A 24,377-nucleotide genomic window follows, 5' to 3' on the forward strand; every position below is an offset into this window, starting at 1 on the left:
GCTTATGAGAACCGGCTAAGTAGAGATGGAAGATGAGGAGGAGAGAGCCAGACCCTGCCGATGCATTCTCGTGGATCTTGGGATGTCTTAATCTACCCAAGTATCGTGTGATTCCTTGACAATATTTGAATTATAGAATCGATGGCCTTTTTAGTCCAATAACGCGACTAGGGCTTGACCTAATTAATATCCTGTTTTTGGTACAATTTGTGACACCAATGAATTCCTTTCAGGTTGCATATATGACTGTTTGTAGACCTACATGCGTGTGTATGCATGCATATGGGAGAGATAGAGTTGGTACAATTTGTGACATCAATGAATTCCTTTCAGGTTGCATATATGATTGTTTGTAGACCTACATGCGTGTGTATGCATGCATATGGGAGAGAGAGAGAGTGGGGAGGTTAGGTTTAAGGGGAAGGGGAGATCAAAGTCTGCGTGAACTTAAAAATGGTTGTGAGCGAACACTGTAGATAGGGTCTGGAAGATAGAGGAATACTTAAAAATGGAGGCAAATCGACAGTCAACGGTGAGGGCTTCTTCGCTGGATTCGTCGAAGAGTCCAGAAACACAAGGAAAAGAAGGTAAAGATGGTCCATCCACCGCTAATCGTCGATCGTTGATGGGCAAACCGCTAGAAGTTGTCCGATCCTAGTCTCAAGTGGTCCAGGAACTGCATCGCTTCCGATGGGAGATGTCACGTGCCTCTGATGATGAAGTTGCTACTTTGGAGCAAAAATTCACAAAGATAATAGCTATTTCAGATGATCTGATACATAAATCTAGAGCTAAATAGCAAAATGCCCTGGTTGGAAAATTTTTGGGGCAAGGATTTTCGATTGAGTTTATTCAAAAGGAAATGAAGCTAAGATGGAATTTGGAGGGAGAACTTCCAAGTTTGTTCTTTATCAGAAGGGCTTCTTGTTTTCCACTGTCCATCAATGGAAGCTAAAACAAGGATTTTGGAGCAAGGGCCATAGTCACTCGCTAGACAGCTTTTAGCTCTAAGAGCTAGCATCCAAAATTTCAGCCAGGGCAGGATGCAGTCACCCAAGCACGGGTTTGGCTCCATCTATCAGACCTTCCACTTGAGTTATGGGATAAAGAAATAATTAATGCTTAACATTGCCTCACCAGCTGGCACCCCCTTCTTTTTGGATGACTGGATAGAAATCTTCTCTCGTATGGGTTTTGCAAGGGTCTGTGTCTTACTTGATATTACGAAGATCATCTATCTAGGGGTTAAAGTCAGGATTAATGATTCTCTGAAATGGCAATAATTCATTTACGAAGAATAGCCAAAGATATGCTGTCTTTATGGAAAAATTGGCACTACCATTGGAAGCCTGTGGTTGTGGACCTACCAAAAATGTCAAACCAGTATTTGGTCCTTGGATTCGTGCTACCCGAGTGCCAGTGCAATCACCCACTTCACAAGGAAATAGCAAACCAACTGGCCCTACTGTCACTGGATCTTCTTCCGACACATGGATAATCCCTAAGAAAACAGCTAAGTGATCTCCACCTAAATCCTGACCTACTGATGAGAAGGCTCTGGTAGTGGGGTCCACCTCCAATTTTTTTTCACTATCTAAACATCAAGAACGGGGTGAAGAATCATAGATGATGGATATAATAGACATCGCTGCAAATAAAGATCAGACCTTCAAGATGGCCCAATTAAAGAAAATTTTTTTCTCCTTATATGTGTGACATTTTGAGAAAATTTTTCATGAGAGATCAGTCAGAGAACTGATTTATCGTGAAAAATATGAAAATGGGCATCGCATATTTTTTTGGCATGTTTTGGGATATGGAATTATGAAGGAAAGCAGAATCCTATAAGAGTCCAGGATCACTATGACTCTTCACCCCACCTCCTTACATGCCTATAAAAGGGACTTTTGTGGTTTCTTTTGTGTATGTAAGATACCAGAAGAGAGCTCTTCATGTGGTAGAAGTTTGGGTATAGTTCATGGTATGAAAAATAGGGAGGAGGGTCCTCTCTCTTGGGGTGTGCTCAAAAATCTGAATTTCAAGTTTTTGGTTCTAAGGGTTTGGGAGGTGGAAATAAATTAGAAAAAAATTATTTTTTTCTCCATCTTTCTTTCACCTCTTCATCTCCTCCAGAAGTCAATCTTCAATCTCTGAAAAAATTTTGAAGATTTGAAGAAAAGATCCAGATCAGCCAAGAAGAAGGTCTTCATGCAAGCTAGCACTCTCGAGAAGACTGATCAGATCGGAGCTTCAACATAGAGGCCGAATACGTGTGGGACTGTGAGCAACCAGCAAGGATCCTCTCCATCATATCTCTCAGCAGTGGAGATCGTTGACCTATGATCAGATATGAAATTTTGAACTCAAATTAGAAGTAGATATGATCTACTGCTCACATGCATGCATGCTAATTTTATCTTCAGATTATTTCAGATTTTATATGCAACATAACATATCATAGATCCTAGAGTAGGTTGATTTGATGATTAGATCATATGCATGTTAGATTAATTTGATTAATCTAATTATCTTTCGCTATAATTTTTTCAAAAAAATTTTGAAATACATGCATGAAATCGCCTATGCATCCCAATAGTGGTATCAGAGCCTAGGTTCGTTATGATATGATTTATATACATATTAAATCTAAATTTTAATTTTATTTAGATCTAATATGTGATATTTGGATCTAAATTTAATTAATGGTTGATCACACAAACTGACATAACATTATTCTACTGTAGGATTTACCCCTTACAGAGAAAAAGTTGTTCTAGTTTGTGCTGATCTTCAATAAAATCTGATTTTATATTACGCATGTGATGTTTATGATCTGATTTAGATGTGATCTAAGATTGTAATCAAATCTGATGTAATTAGATTAGATCTAAATTCAAGCATATATGATATGTGATTAGATTAGATGATCCGATTAGCTAGTACTTGGATTGAGTTGATCACCAGACCGTCCGATCATAGGAGCAAGAAGGATTTAAAGGCCCTCTCTTCTCATTCGATGGACTGCTCTTATGACGTATAGGGGTGCCATGTGATTACATCCCATGAAGAAGAATATGAAAGAAAGAACTTACTTTTCTGTAAAATTCTAGATCTTGAAATTCTAGGTTTGTTGTATGTGATACAAAGTTGTATGAAAAATAAGGCATCTAATCTGTATGATTAAAATTATTTTAATCATGATAAAATAAAATTTCAAATCATAAAAATTTTAGATATGATCTAAAAATGCTATGATTGATTTTATTATGCAAGATTTTTTAGATTTGAAACTCCTTGAATCGTGTTTATAAAATTACAGAGCCGATCTAGTTTTAAACTGAGTCGACCCGATCTCTGTGTAATCGACTCAATGTTGATTAAGTCAACCTAGTTTCAGAATAAAAAAATTTTATATAATATTTATTATAAATTATTTACAAAATAAAAAGTTAAAATTGTTTCAAACCATAACTTAAACCCATGTTGATGCTGAACTTAATTGAGAATTAAGGGTAGAATCGATTAGATCTAGAATTGTGAATTAAAAATCTAATGTCATTCACATAAAATATGGGGCATGGGTTAGCTCAAATTAGGTCCTCTTAATTGGGTTAGACCTAAGATTAGAATCAAAGAGTTAATAGACTAATTAGAGAAATTAATTAAATCTAACCAAATATTGAATTAGATTAAATCAGAATTTTTTTAGAACCAATACAATAGTTTTAGATGGTCAAGTCTATATCTTTGATTAGACCAAATAGATCTTGATTATGGCTCAGTGGTTGAATCCAAATCATTAGGTTGGTCAAATTGAAACTAATTAACTAATTGGTGTCTAAGATAAATTCGGCATTCTGATCGAAGATTTTTAATTGGGAGCGACTTACCTAGCCATTTCGATGGTATCTAAGATAAGCTTAGCAGACCCTCCCATCGATCTCACTTACCTGACCAATTTGATGAATTATGTCTTGATTAGACTGCTAAATGATTCGAGTTGACCCATGTCATTAAGATTGATCAGTATGACTGATCTAGGTGCCAGTTCAACCAGCATGACCTTAATCCGATTCAATGACTTGGTGAAGTCAGTGGAAGGATTGTGGTTCACTGGTTGATCTCTCTCATCTTTTCTCTAAACTGATTCGTAAATTTTTTAAATTATTAGGTCCATAAAATGAGCTAGTTATGAAAAAACTAGATCATAGCCTCCCATTAAGGTGAATGATAATAGGTCTATTATTTCTGATTGACATTACAGGCACCATCCATCTGGCGTTCTCTCTGAATGATGAAATTATTATTTATCATATGATGACTCTGTTATACTATCTGGATAGCTGGATTGATCGAGCCATCCTCGAACCTGATCATTCATTAGTTAGAAATACTAAGTAGGTTCATGTTAATGGTTGACCTAACTAAAATTTTCAGTGGAGGTCCATCGCCTACTGAAATAAAATCTGAGATAGAATTAATTACTAAAAATTATTTGAAAAAATAATTGATTAAGAACCTATCCATAGATGTATATGGGTTGACCGAGCCATCTTTGGGCTTGTATGCAGTCTGTGTAGATTCTAGTACCCGCTAAAGAATCAAGATAATTATTCGAATTAGAGGTAGAAGCTACCAATTCGAATAAAATAATGAGAGAACCTTTAGACTAAAGTCCAAATCTTTAGGCTTAATCAATTCATAAACATAGAGGTCTTGTATTTTTCTTTCAATTATGGCTAGATATATATTGCTCCATTCACTGTTTGACAGTGACTGATTTATAGGATCCAACTTCGATAATTAGTATTGAAAGTTACGAATAGTTCTAAAGCATGAATAGATCCTACATATGATTATGAATCCAACATCTGAAGTTCTCACATCCAACACATATGATGCGATCAAAGACACTTATCAGAAATGGCCAAATGATCATATCACCATATGGTGTTATTGAGAGTAGCAAAGAATATGAATTTAGTTGTAAATTCAATGATGCTTAGTAAGAGAAAATTCTTCAAATGTTAAAGGAGTTCTTTCGTACTTCTGAAGATGTGTCTTCAGTGTGACAATAATTTTTTAAGAAAAAAAAAAGAAAAGAAGGTGCAAAGAGTCTTGCTTGGGCTAATGAGTCCGAACTGACAAAAGAGTCTAAGGTTAATCTGGTCTGGCAGAGTCTCTTGATCCGAACAGGCTAAGAAAGAGAAATCAGCAAAAAATTACTGAACAAGTTACTTATATGATAATACCTTATGATTTCTCTATCTGTGACACTACTACCTAGGTATTGGATATTAAAAGTCTATGCAAATTATTGCAATGATTTTAGATTAGTAGAAAGATTAAAAATAGCAAGAGGTTTCTGAACGTTGGAGATGGAAATTATATTTCAATCCTGATTTTAGGAATCGTCGAACTTATTTTTAATTCTAAGAATATCGTTTTAGTGATTGTCACTATTGTCTAATGATTTTGTGATATCATTACGAATGATTTCAAAATTATGTAGATAACTGAGAAATGATATTTATGAATAGTCACAGTCTGTTAGTGTAATGTACACAATAAATAAATCTTAAAGAGATAATGTCACAAATGTCTCTTTTGGCAATTTAGGCTCAATCATTAAACAAGAATAGGATCAACAGACGATAGTTCTTGAGGTAATAATTATGAATCATTGTCAACCTATCAATCATATCTCCTTAGTAAGATGATCAAGTCATTTTTTGTTGGAAAAGATGAACGAGCCAATGATATTCTGAATCTGATACATACTGATGTATTGGATTTACGAACATGTTTGTCATAAATTTAAATTATTTAAAATATTCAAATAATTCTATAACAAGATAGAGAAACAAACTGGGAAGAGCATTGAAACTCTTCGGTCAGATCAAAGAAGAGAATGCCCTTTCGGTGAGTTTTTTGACATATCTGAAAGAGAATAGGATTCTCTCTTATTGAAATTAATTTTGCTAGACATAGTTCAATCCATGATGGGGTTTACAAGTCTGCCAGTCTTCATTTAAGATTATGCTCTTAAGACTACTTCTTATGTTCTGAACTGAATTTCGAATTAATCAATTATAAAGACTCCATATGAGATATGGACTAGACATAAGCCGATACTTTCTTACCTTAGGATTTGGAAGTGTTTAGTTTATGTCGAGCATTTGCAGATCGATTAGCTTAGATCCTGTTTCTATATGTATTATTTTGTAGGGTATCCTAAAGAATCTAGGGGATATAACTTCTACCATGCTAAAGAACAAGAGTTATTCGATATTTCTTTTAGAAAAAAAATATCTTGATGAAGGTACTGATGTCTTTAATGTAGAACTTATGAAGTTCGATAGATAAAAAAATCGACACAATCTGATGAATCCATAGAATCAGATTTGATTAGATCAAAACTAGAATCCATTGTAGAGGTACTATTAAGGAGATCCGATAGAGTACCACGTCTGTCGGATAGATACTTCAGTATCTAGTTTCAGAATGTAATCATGTTGAACTCGATGAGAACAACAAAGATTTGATCACCTACATGGATGCCATGCAAAGGTTCGACTCTGATTAATGGCTTGGAGTCATAGATCCAAAATGGAGTACATGAAGGTTAATGATGTATGGACATTCGTTGATTCACTCGAAGGATAAAGTCCATAGAGTGTAAGTGGATCTTCAATAGAATCAGAGTAGCGCAGACGAGAAGGTGAAAACCTACAAAGCTCGTTTGGTTGCCTAAGGATATTGTCAACATTATGGTATTAACCATAACGAGATATTTTTTCTTGAGGCAATGTTAAATATTTTGAAGTTGGAACGTGCATTTTGATAAATGATCAAAACGTATGGTTTCATTGAGAACGAAGAAGAATCTTGTAAATACAAATGGGTTAATAGTTTTATGAGTATATTTCTTATTTTGTATGTGAATAAAAATTTTTTAATAGAGAATAATATTTTTTATATTACAGGGAATAAAGATTTTGCTAGTATTATTGTTCTCGATAAAGGACTTGGAAAAAGCATCCTTCATCTTAGGGATGAAGATCTATAGAGATAGATCTAAGAGGCTGCTCGGATTTTCTCAATCCAACATACATAGGATGTTTATGAGTAGAATTTATTCTATCATGTATACCATATATGAGATCAGATATGGTATACTCACTATGATAGTGAGTTGATACTTGCAAGATCTGGATGAGAATCACTGGAATGTCATCCTTAAGTATTTAAAAAATACTAAGGATCGGTGACTCGATTGTGGAGAATCTGACTTAAAACTTGTGGAGTATGATTTCAGTTTTCAGTTGGACATAATAATAGCAAGAACGTGTCAGAATACATTCTTATCCTAAATAATGGAGCAATCTGCTGGAAAAATTTCAAGCAGAAAAATATAGTCAAATTCAAATTGCGAGGCAGAATATATTGCAACATTCGATGTTTGCAAGAAAGCTATGTGATTGTACAGGCTCACCGACAAACTAAGAGTAGCACCCTCTGATAATGGTCCTACTGTAATGTACAGCATCGGAGCCATAGCTCATGCCAAGGAGCCGAAGTCCCATTAGCTTATCAGGCATTCTACATCGCTACCACCTTATTCAAAAAAATCTGTGAAGATGACGTCGAACTTTAGAAGATCGATGGAAAGGAGAACTTGACCAACTCATTTACTAAAGCCTCAGTATCTAGGAGTTCTGAGACGATAAATCGAAGATGGATATGTGATACTATATTAATTGACTTTAGTCCAAGTGGGAGTTGTTGGAAATTATATCCTAAAGCCAATCGTTTGACAATTGTGCTAATTATGCATGTATATGAATTGATAAATAATAAAAATTTGATATTTTCATCACAAGGATACATCTTTTAATGAACTCTTATATTGTGATGAAGTTCTTAGGACTAATTTGATCAATAAAAAAAGATTTATCACGTAGTTCTTAAATTAATTTGAGACCAAACGATATGCTATTACTAGGACGATAGCGATATCAAGTATAGGTCGTTGTGTGCCATATACGTTGGTTATCCTCGTAATCAAATAGTATGAAGATACTGATATGCCATGCAGGTGAGATGTAGGAGTACATCGTCACTGAACGTGACTAACTGTGGAGCACTCTACTGTTAAGGATAGCTCACAAAGGATATGGGTATAAGTATCCCTCCGATCTGAGATCACCATTGTGGCTTACAAGCAACTCACTGTACTTTAGTGCCAAATTAATTGAGTTTTTAATTCAGTGATAAAAGATTTTTGGATACAGTCAAGTACTTGTCAAGTTGGTGTGCGAGTCAAGATGGGATTGACCCCTCCAAATTAGTAGGAGATATGCATCAGTGCATTTCAATTTAGCAAAATCTAGATTCGGATAATCCATGTGATGGATTAATCTATGTGACGAATTTGAAAAAGATTGAAATATAATATGGATGACTTATCTAGGATTGATAGTTAAATCCTAGATCGTCTTCGAGCATTAGGGTCAAAAGGATGAATTATATCATATGTCAATAGGTTCTCGAATGTTGCTTCACCATCATTCGATCTATCCGGACGTCGGATCATCATTGTTAGATGGTTACATCGATTAATTCAAAAAGGTATTTCTGTGCTACCAATTTAGGTTCGAATCTATAGAGTCACACTCAAAAAAAATTTCTGACTGATCATATGGCTAATCAACGATTGAGAATCATTCAAGGGCTTAATCGTCAAATCAATTGATGATTAACCTTATGCAAAAGTTATAATAAATTAATTCATTAAGTGTTAGTGAATTAATAAAAAATTAATTAGTAATTAGATTACTGATTAGCTCAATTTGATTAAGTAAAGAGGATTAAATAAAATTTAATTGAATTAGATTCAATTAAGTTTGTCCGATTAAGTTATGAGATGATCTAATCGCTAAGAGAGAATTGTCCCTAATTTGATCAGGACTTTGGTTCAATCAATTTTTAATTTAATTAAAATTTGATTAAAAATTTATAAATCTAATTAGATTGAATTTCATATATTTTATTTGGGCTAAGCCAAATATGATTTGGTTTGGATTCAGATAAAAAAATTAAGAGTCCTTGTTGGAATAGGACTCTTCTCCCTACGCCAACTCAGATTGCATGCCATATATCTCCCCATATAAAATTATTTTATATGAGATATTTTTTACATCAAAGAGCTTTTTTCTTTATCTATCTCATATCCAAATCTGATTTGATTTTGAGAAAAGGAAGATTCTGAAATTGGATTTTAAAATATTCCTTATCAGGAAAATCTATTCTCATCCAGATCAATCTCTCCACGTCAATAAATTTTTTTCTCTTTATATATATGATATTTTGAGAAGATTTTTTTTAAAAAATTAGTTAGAGAATCAATTTACCATAAAAAAATATGACAAAGGGTATCTCATATTTTTTTGGTATGTTTTGGGATGTGAAATTGTGAAGGAAAGCAGAATCCTATAAAAGTTCAGGATCACTAGGACTCTTCACCCCATCTCCTTACATGCCTATAAAAGGGGCTTTTGTGGTTTCTTTTATATGTGTAAGATATCAGAAGAGAGCTCTTCATGTGGTAGAAGTTTGGACATGGTTCATGATATGAAAAATAGAGAGGAGGGTCCTCTCTCTTGGGGTGTGTGCAAAAATCTAAATTTTAGATTTTTGGTTCTAAGAGTTTGGGAGGAGAAAATTAGAAAAAAATTATTTTCTTCTCCATCTTTCTTTTATCTCTTCATCTCCTCTAGAAGTCCATCTTCAATCTTTGAAAAAATTTTAAAGATTTGAAAAAATGATCCAGATCAGTCAAGAAAAAGATCTTCGCGCGAGCTAGCACTTTCGAGAAGATCGATCAGATCGGGGCTTCGAATAGATTTTTTGTAGAGATTAGACGCATGTGCGGCTATGAGCAACCAGTAAGGATCCTCTCCATCATGTCTCTCAGTAGTGAAGATCTTCGATCTGTGATCAAGTATGAAATTCTGAACTCAAATTAAAAGTAGATGTGATCTACTGTTCATATGCATGCATGCTGATTTTATCTTCAGATTATTTCAGATTTTATATGCTACATAATGTCATAGATCCTAGAGTAGGTTGATTTGATGGTTAGATCATATGCATATTAGATTAATTTGATTAATCTAGTTATCTTTTGCTATAATTTTTTTGAAAAAATTTTGAAATACATGCATGAAATCGCCTACGCATCCCAACATAAGAGTTGTACGGTGAGCAAAATCAGACCGCACATTTTGAATCTAAACGGTTATTCAATATAAAGATGCATGATGGATAGTCAGTCCACGATCATTGTATGACAATGATCAAGGATCTTGAGGAGCTTGAGAAGCTCGAGCTTATTATGTAAAGGGATTTAAAGGTAGATTTGATCCTCCAATCTCTGATTGATTCATTTGGATAGTTTATCATAAACTACCATATGAATAAATTAGACTGTAATTTATCCAAGTTGGTCAATATGCTCGTCACTACTGATGGTACCTTGAAAAGTTCAAGGAGCACTGTTCATATTGTTGAGCAGACACCTTTCAAGAGCAAGTCTTAAGGGAAGAAAAAGAATAAACTTGCAAAGAAGTAGAAGAAGGAGAGCAAACCCAAGAAAGACACTCCGAAGAAAGTTGTGGAGAAAAAAAAGTGTTCCCACTGCAACTCCGATGGTTATTGAAGGAGAAACTATCCGTCTTCTCTAGAGAGCCTAAAGATGAAAAAGGATGAACAACCTTCTGAAGGTATGCTCATAATAGAATCTAATCTAGTGATTTCTTCTACTTTTAATTAGATATTGGACTCTGGTTCTAGTACTTATTTATATACTTCAATGTAGAATCTAATAAGAAGTAAGAGGTTGAGGTAAGGTGACATGATCCTTCGGATCAACAATGAAGCAAAAGTTATTGCAGAAGCTATTGAAACCTACCATCTTCGATTTTCATCAAGCTTTAAATTAGATTTAAAAGACTGTTATTTTATTTCTGTAGCTAGATAAAATTTGATTTCAGACTCTATACTAGCACAGGATAGATTTATTTTTTAATTTAATAAAGATTATTATTTTATTTATTTATGAAATAAATTGGTTGTATCTAATCTTTTGATTGACAGTCTTTATCACTTGCATATTGATGCTAATGTGAACCTAAACAAGCAAGTAGTGAGTGCCATAGGCTAAAAGAGATCCAGAGATGGTTTAACCATAAGCACTTGTGGCAGCATAGGCTTAGTCATATTATAGAAGATAGGATAAACAGATTGGAAAATGATGGAATCCTAGACTTGGTTAAATCTGAGTCAATTTCATTCTGTGAATCATGTCTTCAAGAAAAAATAGTTAGGTTACCCTTTGTGGGACAAGAAGAAAAAATCACTGAGTTACTAGCCTTGGTACACACCAACGTGTGTGGCCCATTTGATGAGCAGGTCAAGGATGGTTACAGCTATTTTATTATCTTTACTGATGATCTGTCATGGTACGGATATATGTTTCTCATAAAATACAAGTCTGAAATCTTTGAAAGATTCAGAGAATTCAAGTATGAGTTAGAGAAGCAAATAGGTAAACCTATCAAAATTCTTCGATCTAATTGAGGAGGAAAATACCTAAGTACTAAATTTCTGAGATATCTTAAGGAGAACGGCATAGTCTCTTAATGGACTCCTCCCGACATGTCTCAAGTCAACTGGATATCCGAAAGAAAAAATAGGGTCCTATTAGATATGATCCGATCCATGATGAGCTTCACTGATTTATCCTTATTTCTTAAAGACGTGCCTTACTTACCATGATAAATATTTTAAATAGGATTCCTTCTAAATCTATTCTTACCACACCATATGTGATATAGTATGGTAAGAAGTCGAGTCTGAGTTACCTTAACACTTGAAGATATCCAGCCTATGTCAAGAAACAGAAAGCTGACAAGTTAGAGGATAGATCTGTTATAACTCGATTTATAAGATATCCCAAAAAATCAATGGGGTCCTATTTTTACTTTTTATATGCTCATAATGTGATTGCGAGTCACAATACCACATTCTTAAAAAAATAGTTTATCCAAGATGGTGGTAATGCGAGGTTAGTTAAGCTCGACGAGAATATTTTTAAAGAGCAACGAGCTATAAATCCTCAGAAATCCATCCATGATGGGCCAGTAGTTAATGTTCCTCCATCTTGTAGATCAGGTAGAATCTTCCATCCTCCTGAAAGATACATGGATATGCTAAAAGATGATATAGAGAAAGTATTCCTTATAGGAGATGGGTGTCATGGTGATGATCCTAGTACTTTTGATGAGGTGATATCTACCATCAATTTTGAAAAATAGTTAGATGCAATGAAGTTAGAAATTGACTCAATGTACTCGAACTAGGTATGGACCTTAGTGGATCTACCTGAGAGAATTATTTTTATTAGGTGTAAATGGATCTATAAAAAAAAAATAGGTGCTGATGGTAAGGTAGAGACCTATAAGACAAGACTGATGGTGAAGGGTTATAGTCAGCGTGAAAGTATTGACTATTATGATATTTTTTTTACCTGTAGTCTTACTAAAATCCATCCGCATATTACTTACTGTTGCAGCTTACTATGATTATGAAATCTTATAGATGGATATGAAAACTATTTTTCTGAATTGATATCTTGAGGAAGATATCTATATGGAGCAGCCTTTGAGTTTCACATTCGGTGATAGTGATTATCGAGTTTGCAAGCTGCAAAGGTCCATCTATGGACTAAAGCAGACTTCTCGAAGCTGAAATCTTCATTTCAATGCGATCAAATTGTTTAGTTTCATAAAAAATGAAGAAGAACTTGGTATTTATAAAAGGGTCAGTGGGAGCATCCTTATCTTTCTCGTACTGTATGTTATGATATCCTCCTTATTGGGAATGATATTCTCATGCTGACCTCGATCAAAGCTTGGTTGTCTAAAAAATTTTTTATGAAAAATCTAGAGAAAATATCCTATATCCTTGGGATAAAAATCTATAGAGATAGATTTAGAAGGATGCTTGGCCTGTCATATAAAAGCTGTACATAAAAAAAGTGCTGAAATGATTCAACATGAAAAACTCTAAAAAAAATTTACTACCCCTTAAATATGATATTTGACTTTTTAAGACGATGTGTCCTACCACTTCTGAGGAGTGTACGAGTAGGATCCCTTATGCTTCAGCAATATGGAGCCTTATGTACACTATGCTATGTACTCAATCTGATATTGCCCTTGTTGTGAGTGTCACAAGCGGATATCAGTCGAATCCAGATGATCAGTATTGGATAGCTGTGAAGAACATCCTTACGTACTTACGATCAGCATTGGATAGCTGTGAAGAACACCCTCAGTGTATTGAGGGTTATACAGATTCGAACTTCATGTCAGATCCTGATGATAGAAAGTCTACATTAGGGTATGTGTTCATTTACAATGGTGGTGCAGTCAGCTGGAAGTGTTTTAAGCAGAACATCATCATAGATTCGATCATAGAGGCTGAGTATGTTGTTGCTTCGCATGCTGCAAAAGAAGACTTCTTATTCAAAAAGTTTACCACGAAACTTGATGCAATGACATCAGATGTCATATCACTATACTGCAAAAATAATGAAGCCATAGCACTTGCTACAGAACCCTGATCTAATAAAAAATCTATACACATTAAGAGGCGGTTCCATATCATACGTGACTGTCTCAAGAAGTAATATGTCGAGGTACGAAGAGTAGACTTCACGGATAACATGACAGACCCACTGACAAAGCAGTTAAGCCAGCCTAAAATAAAAGCTCACCTTGAGAAGATGGAGATTAGATTAATGGCCAATTAGTTTTAGTCCAAGTGAAAGATTGTTAGATGTATGTCCTAGAAGTCAATTGTTGGCTGACATATTGTTCATTTTATGACATAAATTTATACTTAAACTATTGATTTTATTAATAAAGGATAAATTTTTTTTCTATTCAAGTGTTATATGTTCTTAAATCATCTTTGAAATTGATGTTATGATATATATTCTTAATTTTTAAAAATTAGAGGCATGTATGATCGATTCCTAAATTGCTCTCGATCATAAAATAGTCATGGAGAGATGATCCATCCAGATAGACTGACGTACGGTCCATTTTCTTCGGGATAGATGAGTCTCTAATATACAGTGTAGAGACACTGAGCGATAAGTGCAGATAGTTATTAGAGAACAACTAGTACTGAGCGTGATCATATGAGAGATCATATAGATTTCTATCCAATCGTCAGTGATCATCTCGATGCTGTAGTTGTATAACTGATCTTTTGATCTGCGGTGTCACAGTTGTTCACAGTAAGACTGCTGTAGTTTGACTACACATAAGTGTTAACTTAATTATAAGTTTTTGTAGTGGATGTTGGCTTTAATTGATTGAGCTGTGGGAGCAAAATATACATCTAGATGGGATCTATCGACCTTGATAGAGAGTAGTCCTATGAGATTTAAGAAATTGAGTCCATAAATCTATGGCCATAGCAGTGTGATTGATAGAAAAAAATTTTTATTTGAAATCACTATTGAACTTGAGCTGATCAAATCTATCATATGACTGATACGGAGGCTTGATGATTTATCCATGACTTGCCATCTAGTCAGGACTCACAATAGAGGGATTGTATTATACATTAACTATACCTAGAGGTTCTATTTCGATTCTACTGGATTATCACTACATATTGCTAGATGTCATGGTGGATTGTGAGAGCTCAATAGGATCGTTCTGAATCAATAATCTTTGTCAAGTAAGAGTGAAACTGTTCCAACCCACTGAAAGAGATTTCAATGATATCTATGATAGAGATCATAATATGTCTCATTACCAGATAGAATTGAATCTATGGGGTTACACATTAAAGGAAAAAGACTTAGATTAGTTAAAATTAGACTTATGAAGCATCAATTTATATGGATTTAGAGAAATCCTATTGAGTTCTTGTTAACCTTGCTAGCACCCGAGTGAACCCAATTCCTCTTGTGATTAGTTTGCTTATATGATAAGCTTTAGCCAATTTCTACACTTAATTTGAACTTAATTGAATTTGATTCAATAGCTTCTAATGGTTGGATGCTTAATTTATGGTTTGAATTAAATTAAAAAAGAGTTTCTTGATTTTATTCATCTTGATTTGATCAAGAATCCCTAAAAGTAAATTTATGAAATCATGTGGGCTGATTTGAGAGCATTTAATTAGATCCCATATGATGGGATGCCTAGCATTGGATGTGGGCATGGGTTAAGGATGGGTGGCACCCCTTTTAATTGGTCTAAGAGGTTTTAAGTTAGGACTTCTAATATGATTAGAAGGAGAGATCCTAATTTGATTAAAATTTTTTTATGTTGTCTATTTAAAGGACCTTAGTCCTACCTCTCTACATATCACTTATTCTCTCATTTTTGCCGCCACCCTTACTGTGCCCAACACCTCCCCTCCTCTTCCTCTCTCTAGCTCATGCCCTCTCTCTTTTGGCATCCTCTCTTAGATCTAGGAGAGAGGTGGGCGGCATCCTCTTTCTTGGTGTCAAGGGTTGGCACCAAGGCTTTTGATTTCTTCTTCTTTCTCTCAAGTTTGTTGGAAGTTTGTTACAATCACTTCTTGATAGTAGTTCTTCTTGATTAGTTGAGGGATCAAAAAATATTTTTGGCTTCTTCAAGAATTAAGAAAGAAGGATCAAAAGGATTCAAGGGTTGATCCCTATCCAGGCTTGGTTTAAATCTATTCAGGCTTTGAGTTCAAGTAAATTAAATCAAGAAGAGCCTATCCAGCTCGATCCTTTGGATATCCATAGAGGCAAGACGCTTATGCTTTTGATTTAGAACCTGCTCAACTCCAGATTCAGAGATTGAATTGGATTCAGCCCCTATTATAGATTTGAAGCAAAGGGAAAGCGATTTAGGTATATGAATTGATCACAGACTTTTCTTTATTCATACTAAAATCAGTTTATATTAATTTCAGCATATGAACTAGATCCGTAGGTACTTTCATATGATGAATACATGCTTAGATTAAAATTATTTTAATCTGATTTTTTGCTGTATTTTAGATTTAGAAAAAATTTTGAAATCTATGTACACTAGCACCTTAGAAATTCCAACAATGAGAGTTATGACATTTAGCGGATGGTTATCTCATTAACTACCATTAAGATCGAGTAATAGGCCACTCGTGGATGACTATTGCACTCCACATTCGCATGCTGTTAATGTCCATGCCAGATAACTATCATTGATTTTCGAATGTATAGAATTTAAGTAGTCGGCATGGTGTTGAGAAAATAGTCAACTATATACCGGATATCATCAGCTAATCATAAATTGCATGTCGAACTAAATCGGTTAGATACCGACTTGATTAGATCCGTCACCTTTAGTCGATGGTTAAGTTCCGTCGATCTTAGTCGGTCGAATGCCAATTAAGACAAGACTCGTTGATCCAAGTCGGGTTGAATCACAGTAATTCGATCGGTGCAAAGATGAGAAACAATCAATTGTTGTAGACTTGATCGGTTGGAAAGCGAGGAAAAAAGATAGTCGACCAAGTGACGATGATCTATCCCAACAGATTACATTTATGTATCTCCACATATTTTTGTATCTTAATTCTATCATCAATTCCTAAATCTTACTTTGAGAGAAAAAACAAAAAGATATGCATGTTTTTAAATACAGTGGTCAATCACGTACTCATGTTTGAATCCAAGATTTTTTATTTAGAGAAGTAGGTGCCAAAAATATTTAGGATGCATTTGGTTAGCCATTAAAAAAATATTTTTTTTATTTTTTGATTTTTAAAAAATAAAAATTTAAAAGTAATGTTTGGTAACACCATAAAAAGGAAAAAGGAAAAAGTAAAAATTAAAATAATTAAAATAATTATTTTATATGCAAAGTAAAAATTTTTTGCTTTTCAAAACTTGCTTTTCTGCTTTTTTTGCTTCCCCATATCTAAAATGCTAAACCAAAAAGTAAAGAGCCCGAATCCTTCTCCCTCATCGAGCTCTTCACCTCCCAACATCTTTCTCCCTTTCTTTCCAAATTCTTCTCTCTCATCGAGCTCTTCACCTACCATTCCCAAATATTGCTTTTTGCTTTATAGCAACATAGTTACCAAACATATTTTTTATCTGTTTGTTTTTACTCAATAGTAAAAATCCAAAAAAATAAAAGATATTTTTTAAAAATTAAAAATCAAAAAGTGTAACCAAATACACCCTTGGACTCCATCATTTTGAAACCTCATGCTGAAATATTGAATATTTTATTTTTTAATTTTTTTGGATGTATTTATATCCCACCATATAATCTTTCTGCTTTATTTATTTATTTATTTTATTAAAAAATAAAAAGAAATAAAGATTGGGTGTTCTTGCCGGCCGAACGTTAGTCCGGTCGGCCCGGTCCGTTGACATCCTCGCTCCTGTAATCTCGTAGTCGTTCTTATTCGTAGGATGGCCGGAACGGAAGCAGCTCGTGTTGACCGGGCCCGACAGGTTCTGGGCTCCGCGTTGCCCGGACAAAAATAGCGAGGGAGAAGGAAAAATAAGAAGCCATCCGGCCAGTTCCTTTTGGCTTCGATCCTTCATTTGTTCCATTCTCTCTTCGTTTCCTTCTGCTGAGCGCCGAGAGAAGAAAAAAGAAAGAGAGAGGGAGAGGGAAGGGAAAAGAAAGGGGAGCGAAAGAGATGGAGCATCTTTTGGGCCTGATCCGCGTGCGCGTGGTGAGAGGGGTGAACCTCGCCTACCGCGACACCAGGGGCAGCGATCCCTACGTCGTCCTTCGTATGGGCCGCCAGGTCCTTTACCTCCATTCTCTTTTCTTTACCCTTTCTTTGTTGTCCACTTTCTTTTTAATTTTTTCGTATTTCGGTCATTTGGTTTTGATTTAGATTCTTTAAGAGCGTTGGTTTTTAGCTCCCCTTGTTTTGATACATGATTCTATTGATGGAAGATGGATATGAGATTGAAGGGTTCATAGAGAACAACATATTTTGCATGGGTCGCGTTTTGCTGGAAATTTGTCAGGTAGGAGTAGGACCGGCATTGGGGACTGCATTCATCCGTTGTTGAATCTAGGTAAGGGAATAAAGCGAACGGATTCTTCGACCAAGAATTCTGTTTTCCCGATTGCCTGATGGCCCCATGCAACAGCTTTCCTTAATGTTAGTGCAACATTCTTCAAAGTTTAGAGAGAGTATCTTATGCTTCTTCAATTGGCCGTCATGAACACATTGAAAGCATGTGATGTTGTTAACAGCGTCATATTTTTTAATTCCAGGATTTAGTAGCATGGCTATGTTACTGGGATATGATGTGCGTGTAATCATGCAGTTTCTCTGAGTAATATTAGTGTGTTTCAGACCCAAAAAGTTTCAGGCGAAAGCAGACTATAATCTATGAAGCACGTCATCTGTATGCTGGCATAGTTTAAAGGAATTTTATTTTTAAGGTAGTATTCTTCGGTTAAGGAATTTAAGCTAATGCAAGTAGTTGGCTGGTGACAGTCAAGCAAGGTCTTAAATACCGGTGGGACAGTGCGGCGTCCCACCATCCTAATTGTTTGGCTGGGGCACCATCCCAATTGTTGGGATCAGAATCTTCTTCTATGGAAAAACCAGGACAACCCCCATCACTATATATAAAACCTTGGAGCCAAGTATTCATTTTCATGTGGAGTATTTATTTGAAATAAAATTCAAACAAGGTTTCACCTCCTGTAAAAGTCAAACAAGTAGTTAAAGGCATTATCCTGGGTATACCTTGACTTCATTTGGGAGATTAGCAAATCATTGATGTGAAAGCAGCATTCCTTCATGGTAATATACTGTACTAAATACTAAAACATGATTACTATCTTCTCATGTAGGTACCATATGTTTTTGTATATTAGCTCAATGATAGCATTTTATAGTTAAGAAATCCTTACATTTCCCATTTCAAATTTGTTTTAAGGAAAGAGCATTATACAATCTGCTTAAATTTTATTATTTCTGTATTGCCACTGCAAAGCTAATGGTGGCTTTCATAATTATGTCTGCTCTTCTTATCTATCCTTGTTATGGTGCAGAAATTGAAGACCAGTGTAAAAAAGAAGAACGTCAATCCTGAATGGAATGAAGACTTAACTCTTTCGGTGTCAGACCCTACTCAAACAATTAGGCTCGTATGTCTATTTTTTCCCTCGTGATATTTATATGTCTTATGATTTAAATAATTTCAACTACTTGAACATTTTCATACATTAAATTATTTGCCATATTTTAACCGGAAATCCACGAAGTTCTGGACATTTGCTTATAATGCTACAAGTGATCAAATATGGTAGTTTTAATGGCACATTGGCACTATACAGAGTTTTGATTTAATGTGTGATTTTGAAACATCCGAATCTTTTATTGTTGTTTCCGCATGTCTTTTAGCTCAAATATTGAAAAGAAAAAAAATTGGGAAAAAGAAAATCAATTTCAATATCTCCAAAGGATTATGTGAAAGGAAACAAGGATATCTGGAAAGACCTATATTGCTACATATTGTCTTTATGCTGTCTATGGAAGATATGCATAGCTGCAAGTTGATGCATCATAAAATATGCAATGGCAGGTTGATGCACTGATATCCATTCTTGAATCATGACCTACTATCATGGTACACATCATAATTATGGTATCTTGCAGGATTGACATTTTATCCATGCTATAATAATGATAGGTTTTTTCAAGGATGATACAAATCTTGATGGCCCAAAAGCTAGTGAAGACGATTGAGTTTCATAGTGCCAATCATAAACTTCTCAGATGAATGAAAGTATTAGAAAATTCCTAGTCATATGTTTACAAATAAATAAGCATTATGTAGCTTAAGGATAACGCTCATGAACGTAACATGATCACAATCACCTTGCATGAAGTGAGGTGGCAAAACTTCTTGAATCAGCAATATAGGGGCTTGATTGAAAGCAAAAGTAGCTCAGCAAAGATGGTAGATCAACATGTTGGAGTACATGGTAGATCAACTTGGAGTACATAAGAGTGTCTAGAGAATATTTATGTTGTCAGGAGGATCCTTATGTGGGCAATTATTGATTTAGTTGCAAGGCCATTAACAAACCATTACCTCAAAATTAACAGCTGCACCATTGCCATTGAGCTAGTGGAGTAAAAGCCCTATGTGATTTCCATTATGCTTTACTGTGAAGCCTCAAATTACCAATTGATCTTTGTCATGTTCAATTAAACCATTTAAGTGAGTTTAACACCAAAGCAGCATGAAGTAACTCTATTCTAACTAGGAGATAAAAAAGAAAAATCTGCTTGCCTCCATGAACCATCAATGTCTTGGTCACATCCTAGCATTCAGGACTGCTAGTAAGTAGCAACTTCTCAAAAGTGTGACTATTTCTGTATTAGATTTCATTGAGTAGCGGGAAAAATATTGAAAATAGGAAGAATAGGCTTCAATATACATAGAAGTGTAAGTTAGCTAGAAGAATTTGGTCATAAGAGGGTAATGATATCCAAGGGGAGCTACCATAGTGTGGGGATCTTAATAAAAGGAATGATGGACAATACTGTGAACCATACAAGATAACCTCCTCAAATGAATCAACTATTTCCTAGGAGTGCTGACGCCAGAAAACTATGGAAGAGGAGAGGCATCTGGAGGAATGATAGGAGGAGAGATGACCCTGCAGTGAAAGGAGAAGAACAGTGGTGATCAAGGGGAATTAGTCCACGGACATGATTTTGGTAATATCATGCATATCTAGGGGGATCATAACATTTAAAAGGTAAACAAGTGTTTGCATAAGGCATTGTCCAAGTATCAGCTGACCTCAGGATAAGTAAGACAAAGCAGAAACGAGGGCATATGCCATATGCACATAACCTATAATGTATACACATATAAAGGAGTGCATATGCCATATGCACATAACCTATAGACGCATTCGTGTATCTACTCATACATTGAATGAAAACTTCATCATTGCATTGGGAATTCTTACTCCGAATTTTTTTCGCAATCAAATTATTAAAATATTGTCCTTAACATCCCATCAAACAATCAAGGATAACCTTTACCAAGTTCTGCCACTATAATGTTGGACTAACCATGTGAGGAACATAAATCCATTTATCGGATTAATGGGATTCCAAGAGTAAATTAGGTGATGTGAGCTTTAGAATATGGCCTAGGTTTGAAGTCAAAATAATGGGTCAAGGAGATGCTAGCTGATGCATGAATATGAGAAGAGGTCACCAGTGCAAATGCACTATTGTAATCAAGATTTGTTTTTCCGGAGTACCAAAAGCAAGCATGACGTTGTTATGAACATAAAGGCCCAAGGTATGGAACCCGAGAAACAGGCTGGCCTAACTTAAATGAGATTTGATAGCTTCTTTATAGTCTAACATTCTTGCTAATGCATTATCCTGATTTTGTTCCGGATTGTAATCTCTAATGAAGAATATAGCTTCATGAGCAAGGGCTCCTGTCATGATGAACCCTGCGATGTATTGGTGATGAGTATATAAGGCAGCTTGAGTAGTAAAGACTTGTGCTATGAATGCATAAGCAGATAAAGAGTACATGTGTTGAGCTACTGAGGAAGTAATAACCCCTAAAGAGGCTAGAGCAAGACCTAATTGAAAATAAATCGAATTATTGATTGTGTCATAAAGATCCTTATGCCCACATCCTAATTGACCCCCCGGAGGAATATGTGTTTCTAAAAGATCTTTGATACTGTGTCCAATTCCGATTCTGACAAGTCGAGGTTGCAAACTCATGCTTGGGCCAATTCCATTGCTCATCTCATATCCATAAAATATCATGAGTGATATCAGGGGCATTCTCTTGTCTCAGATGCACATGGCAAAATCGCATAACATTCTAGAAGAACCTATCTTCTCAGTATACTATTATGTATTTTGTTATACTTTATTCATTCTCTCCTTTCTTCTGTATATCTAGGATGGTGAAGATGACCACATTAGGATTCATTTAGGCCAATGCGAGCTTCATTGTGATTTATATTTCAACAATTTCTGCTTTCTATATTCTGTACTAGATCCACTAATTAGGTAATAAGTAACCTCCATGTTTACATTCCTAATTTCAATATTTAAGCATATTCTGGTATGTAGCTGATCTTCTATCATCCATTCTGCACCGAGAAACTACTCTTTGATTCTTTTCTTTTGAGGGAACAGGAGGAGGTTTCAAGCGCTTTCCTACTTTATTGAGGTAATAGATTTTAAATTGGTGTAGGCAGGACTAATACCCACGTTACTGGTAACAACTTCCAGCAACTTTACCAACTAAACTAGTTGACACCTGCCTCCTCTCAAATATTAACAGCAAGAGCATCCAAGTAAAGACCACTAAGATAATTATTTCTATAAATTAGATATTAGAAAGGCTGTATTGGGCAATGCTCCAACTTCAATTCATACAGGAAAATACCCTGAAGTATCTATGAAGTATCTATAAATCAAAATGCACAGCTTTTTGTCCAGGACTTCTTCAAAATCAGTCCTTGTTATTATTAAAACTTGACAAAATCTGATTTCACTGAATGAAAGTCCATCACCATTCTACACTTCAAAATGGAGAAGGGATTTCATCATTCTCCAAGATTTTTATTGTTTATTGTTCGTTTTAATTGGTTCATTGTTTGGAGTTTTGTTTTACAGTTGATACCTGCTAACCTGGATTGTCGATTCTAGACATAATAGTGCATGGAAATGCTATTGAACATGGCGTCTTACAAATTTCATCCTGAATTATGGATGCTGTTCATATTGTCTATTTTTAATCAAAGTTAATGTCTTTACAATAGCGGTTGCTGTCAGAGTGCTGATGGAAGATGAGCTGATCTGGAGGATCACATAAGGTCATCTTACTTAGGTGGTTGTAGTAAGGTTCTCATCTTTTGTTTATGTTTTCGCAGGAAGTCTTTGACAAGGACACATTCAGCCGAGATGATAGAATGGGTGATGCAGAGTTTGGAATACAGTCATTTTTAGAGGCTGTAAGGATGGATTTGTCTGGTCTTCCAAATGGTACAATAATCACGACTGTGAGACCTGCGAGGAATAACTGCCTATCTGGTGACAGCTCCATTGTGTGGAAAGATGGCAGAATTACCCAGGATCTTGTTCTTAGGCTGAGAAATGTGGAGAGTGGTGAAGTGGAGCTGCAACTGCAATGGGTTAGCATTCCTGGGGCTGCAGGCTTGTAGGGCAAGCTATGATACCGTTCACATATATGTAGCATGATGCACAACCAGATGCCAAACTTCTAGTTCCATTGCTTCAGGTTTTATACAAATTATGGCACAATGCACTTGCTGATATGTCTGACTACAAGCAGCACCTTATTCGGGCCAACTATCTGAACTTTTTATTATTGAGAGTGCTAGGAGCTTTGTTGCAGGGGCTCAAACAGCAGTGATTCTTACCATTGGATCTATAAAATAAATACACCCCAGCTATTTTCTATGGTTATGATTCTCATAATAGTTCCATTTTTGTTCCATTTGTTGTAGAGATATGGCCTTTCGGTTTCTCACCCTACGTAATTTTCATTGACTTTACATGACCAACAATAAAATGGAAAACAGAGAGGCAGGCTGTAGGAGGTGAATAATTTGGAACAATGGAAATGTCAACTAATCTTGAGCAATGTGCAACCATCAGAAGCTATCGGGCGCACACAGGATTAGAAACATCCGGATATGAAGTTTCTCTGTTCGATAAAGCTGATCCTTCGAAGTGTATTCGTTGGCATCTACTCCCTAATTGTGCTCTGAGATTCATGATGCCTTTGATTATTTCCTAATGAGGTGGTAGCTACTCTTGGCCGGTTAGTTTCCGTTCTTGGCGGAACTTGTGCTGATCATCAACCCTCTTTGTTTGTGATTAGTTTCCTTGTGTTCTCTCACCAAGTTGAGTCATTCATTACAGGGGAAAAGCAGAAATTTGCTATGCTGCAGTGTTTACTAGAAAGTGATCTAGATTTTCTCTAGGTTACTATGATAAATCACCAATCGTCATATGATTTGTTTAAGCAGTTAAGAGACTTGATGGAACCTACCTTCCAATTAAAACCAAATGAAAGTCGAAAGGCCTATGTGGAGATCTTTTCGGCAACTCATCATCCGAGCACAAGATCCTTTGATAACTCCAGAAACCTAAGTTTGTGCTTGAACGCATGATGCTACGCAATACATTAGTATGCAAGATCATGTTGATTGTAAGAATTATGTTGACAAGGCAAGAAATCTTCCCATAGATCACCCTTATTT

The 24,377-nt window shown here is 35.3% G+C and overlaps 1 protein-coding gene across 1 annotated transcript; it reads left to right on the forward strand.

Moving 5' to 3' along the window:
- The first annotated feature begins 17,538 nt into the window (after nt 1–17,538).
- LOC105050492 (protein C2-DOMAIN ABA-RELATED 4) lies at nt 17,539–23,571 on the forward strand. The gene is made up of 3 exons (XM_010930543.3): nt 17,539–17,868; nt 19,140–19,235; nt 23,022–23,571. The coding sequence occupies exons 1-3, from the start codon at nt 17,758–17,760 to the stop codon at nt 23,310–23,312; spliced, it is 498 nt and encodes a 165-aa protein (XP_010928845.1). The 5' UTR covers nt 17,539–17,757; the 3' UTR covers nt 23,313–23,571.
- The last annotated feature ends 806 nt before the right edge of the window (nt 23,572–24,377 follow it).

The sequence above is a fragment of the Elaeis guineensis genome, chromosome 2 (assembly GCF_000442705.2).
Source record: "Elaeis guineensis isolate ETL-2024a chromosome 2, EG11, whole genome shotgun sequence".
NCBI lineage: Eukaryota > Viridiplantae > Streptophyta > Magnoliopsida > Arecales > Arecaceae > Elaeis > Elaeis guineensis.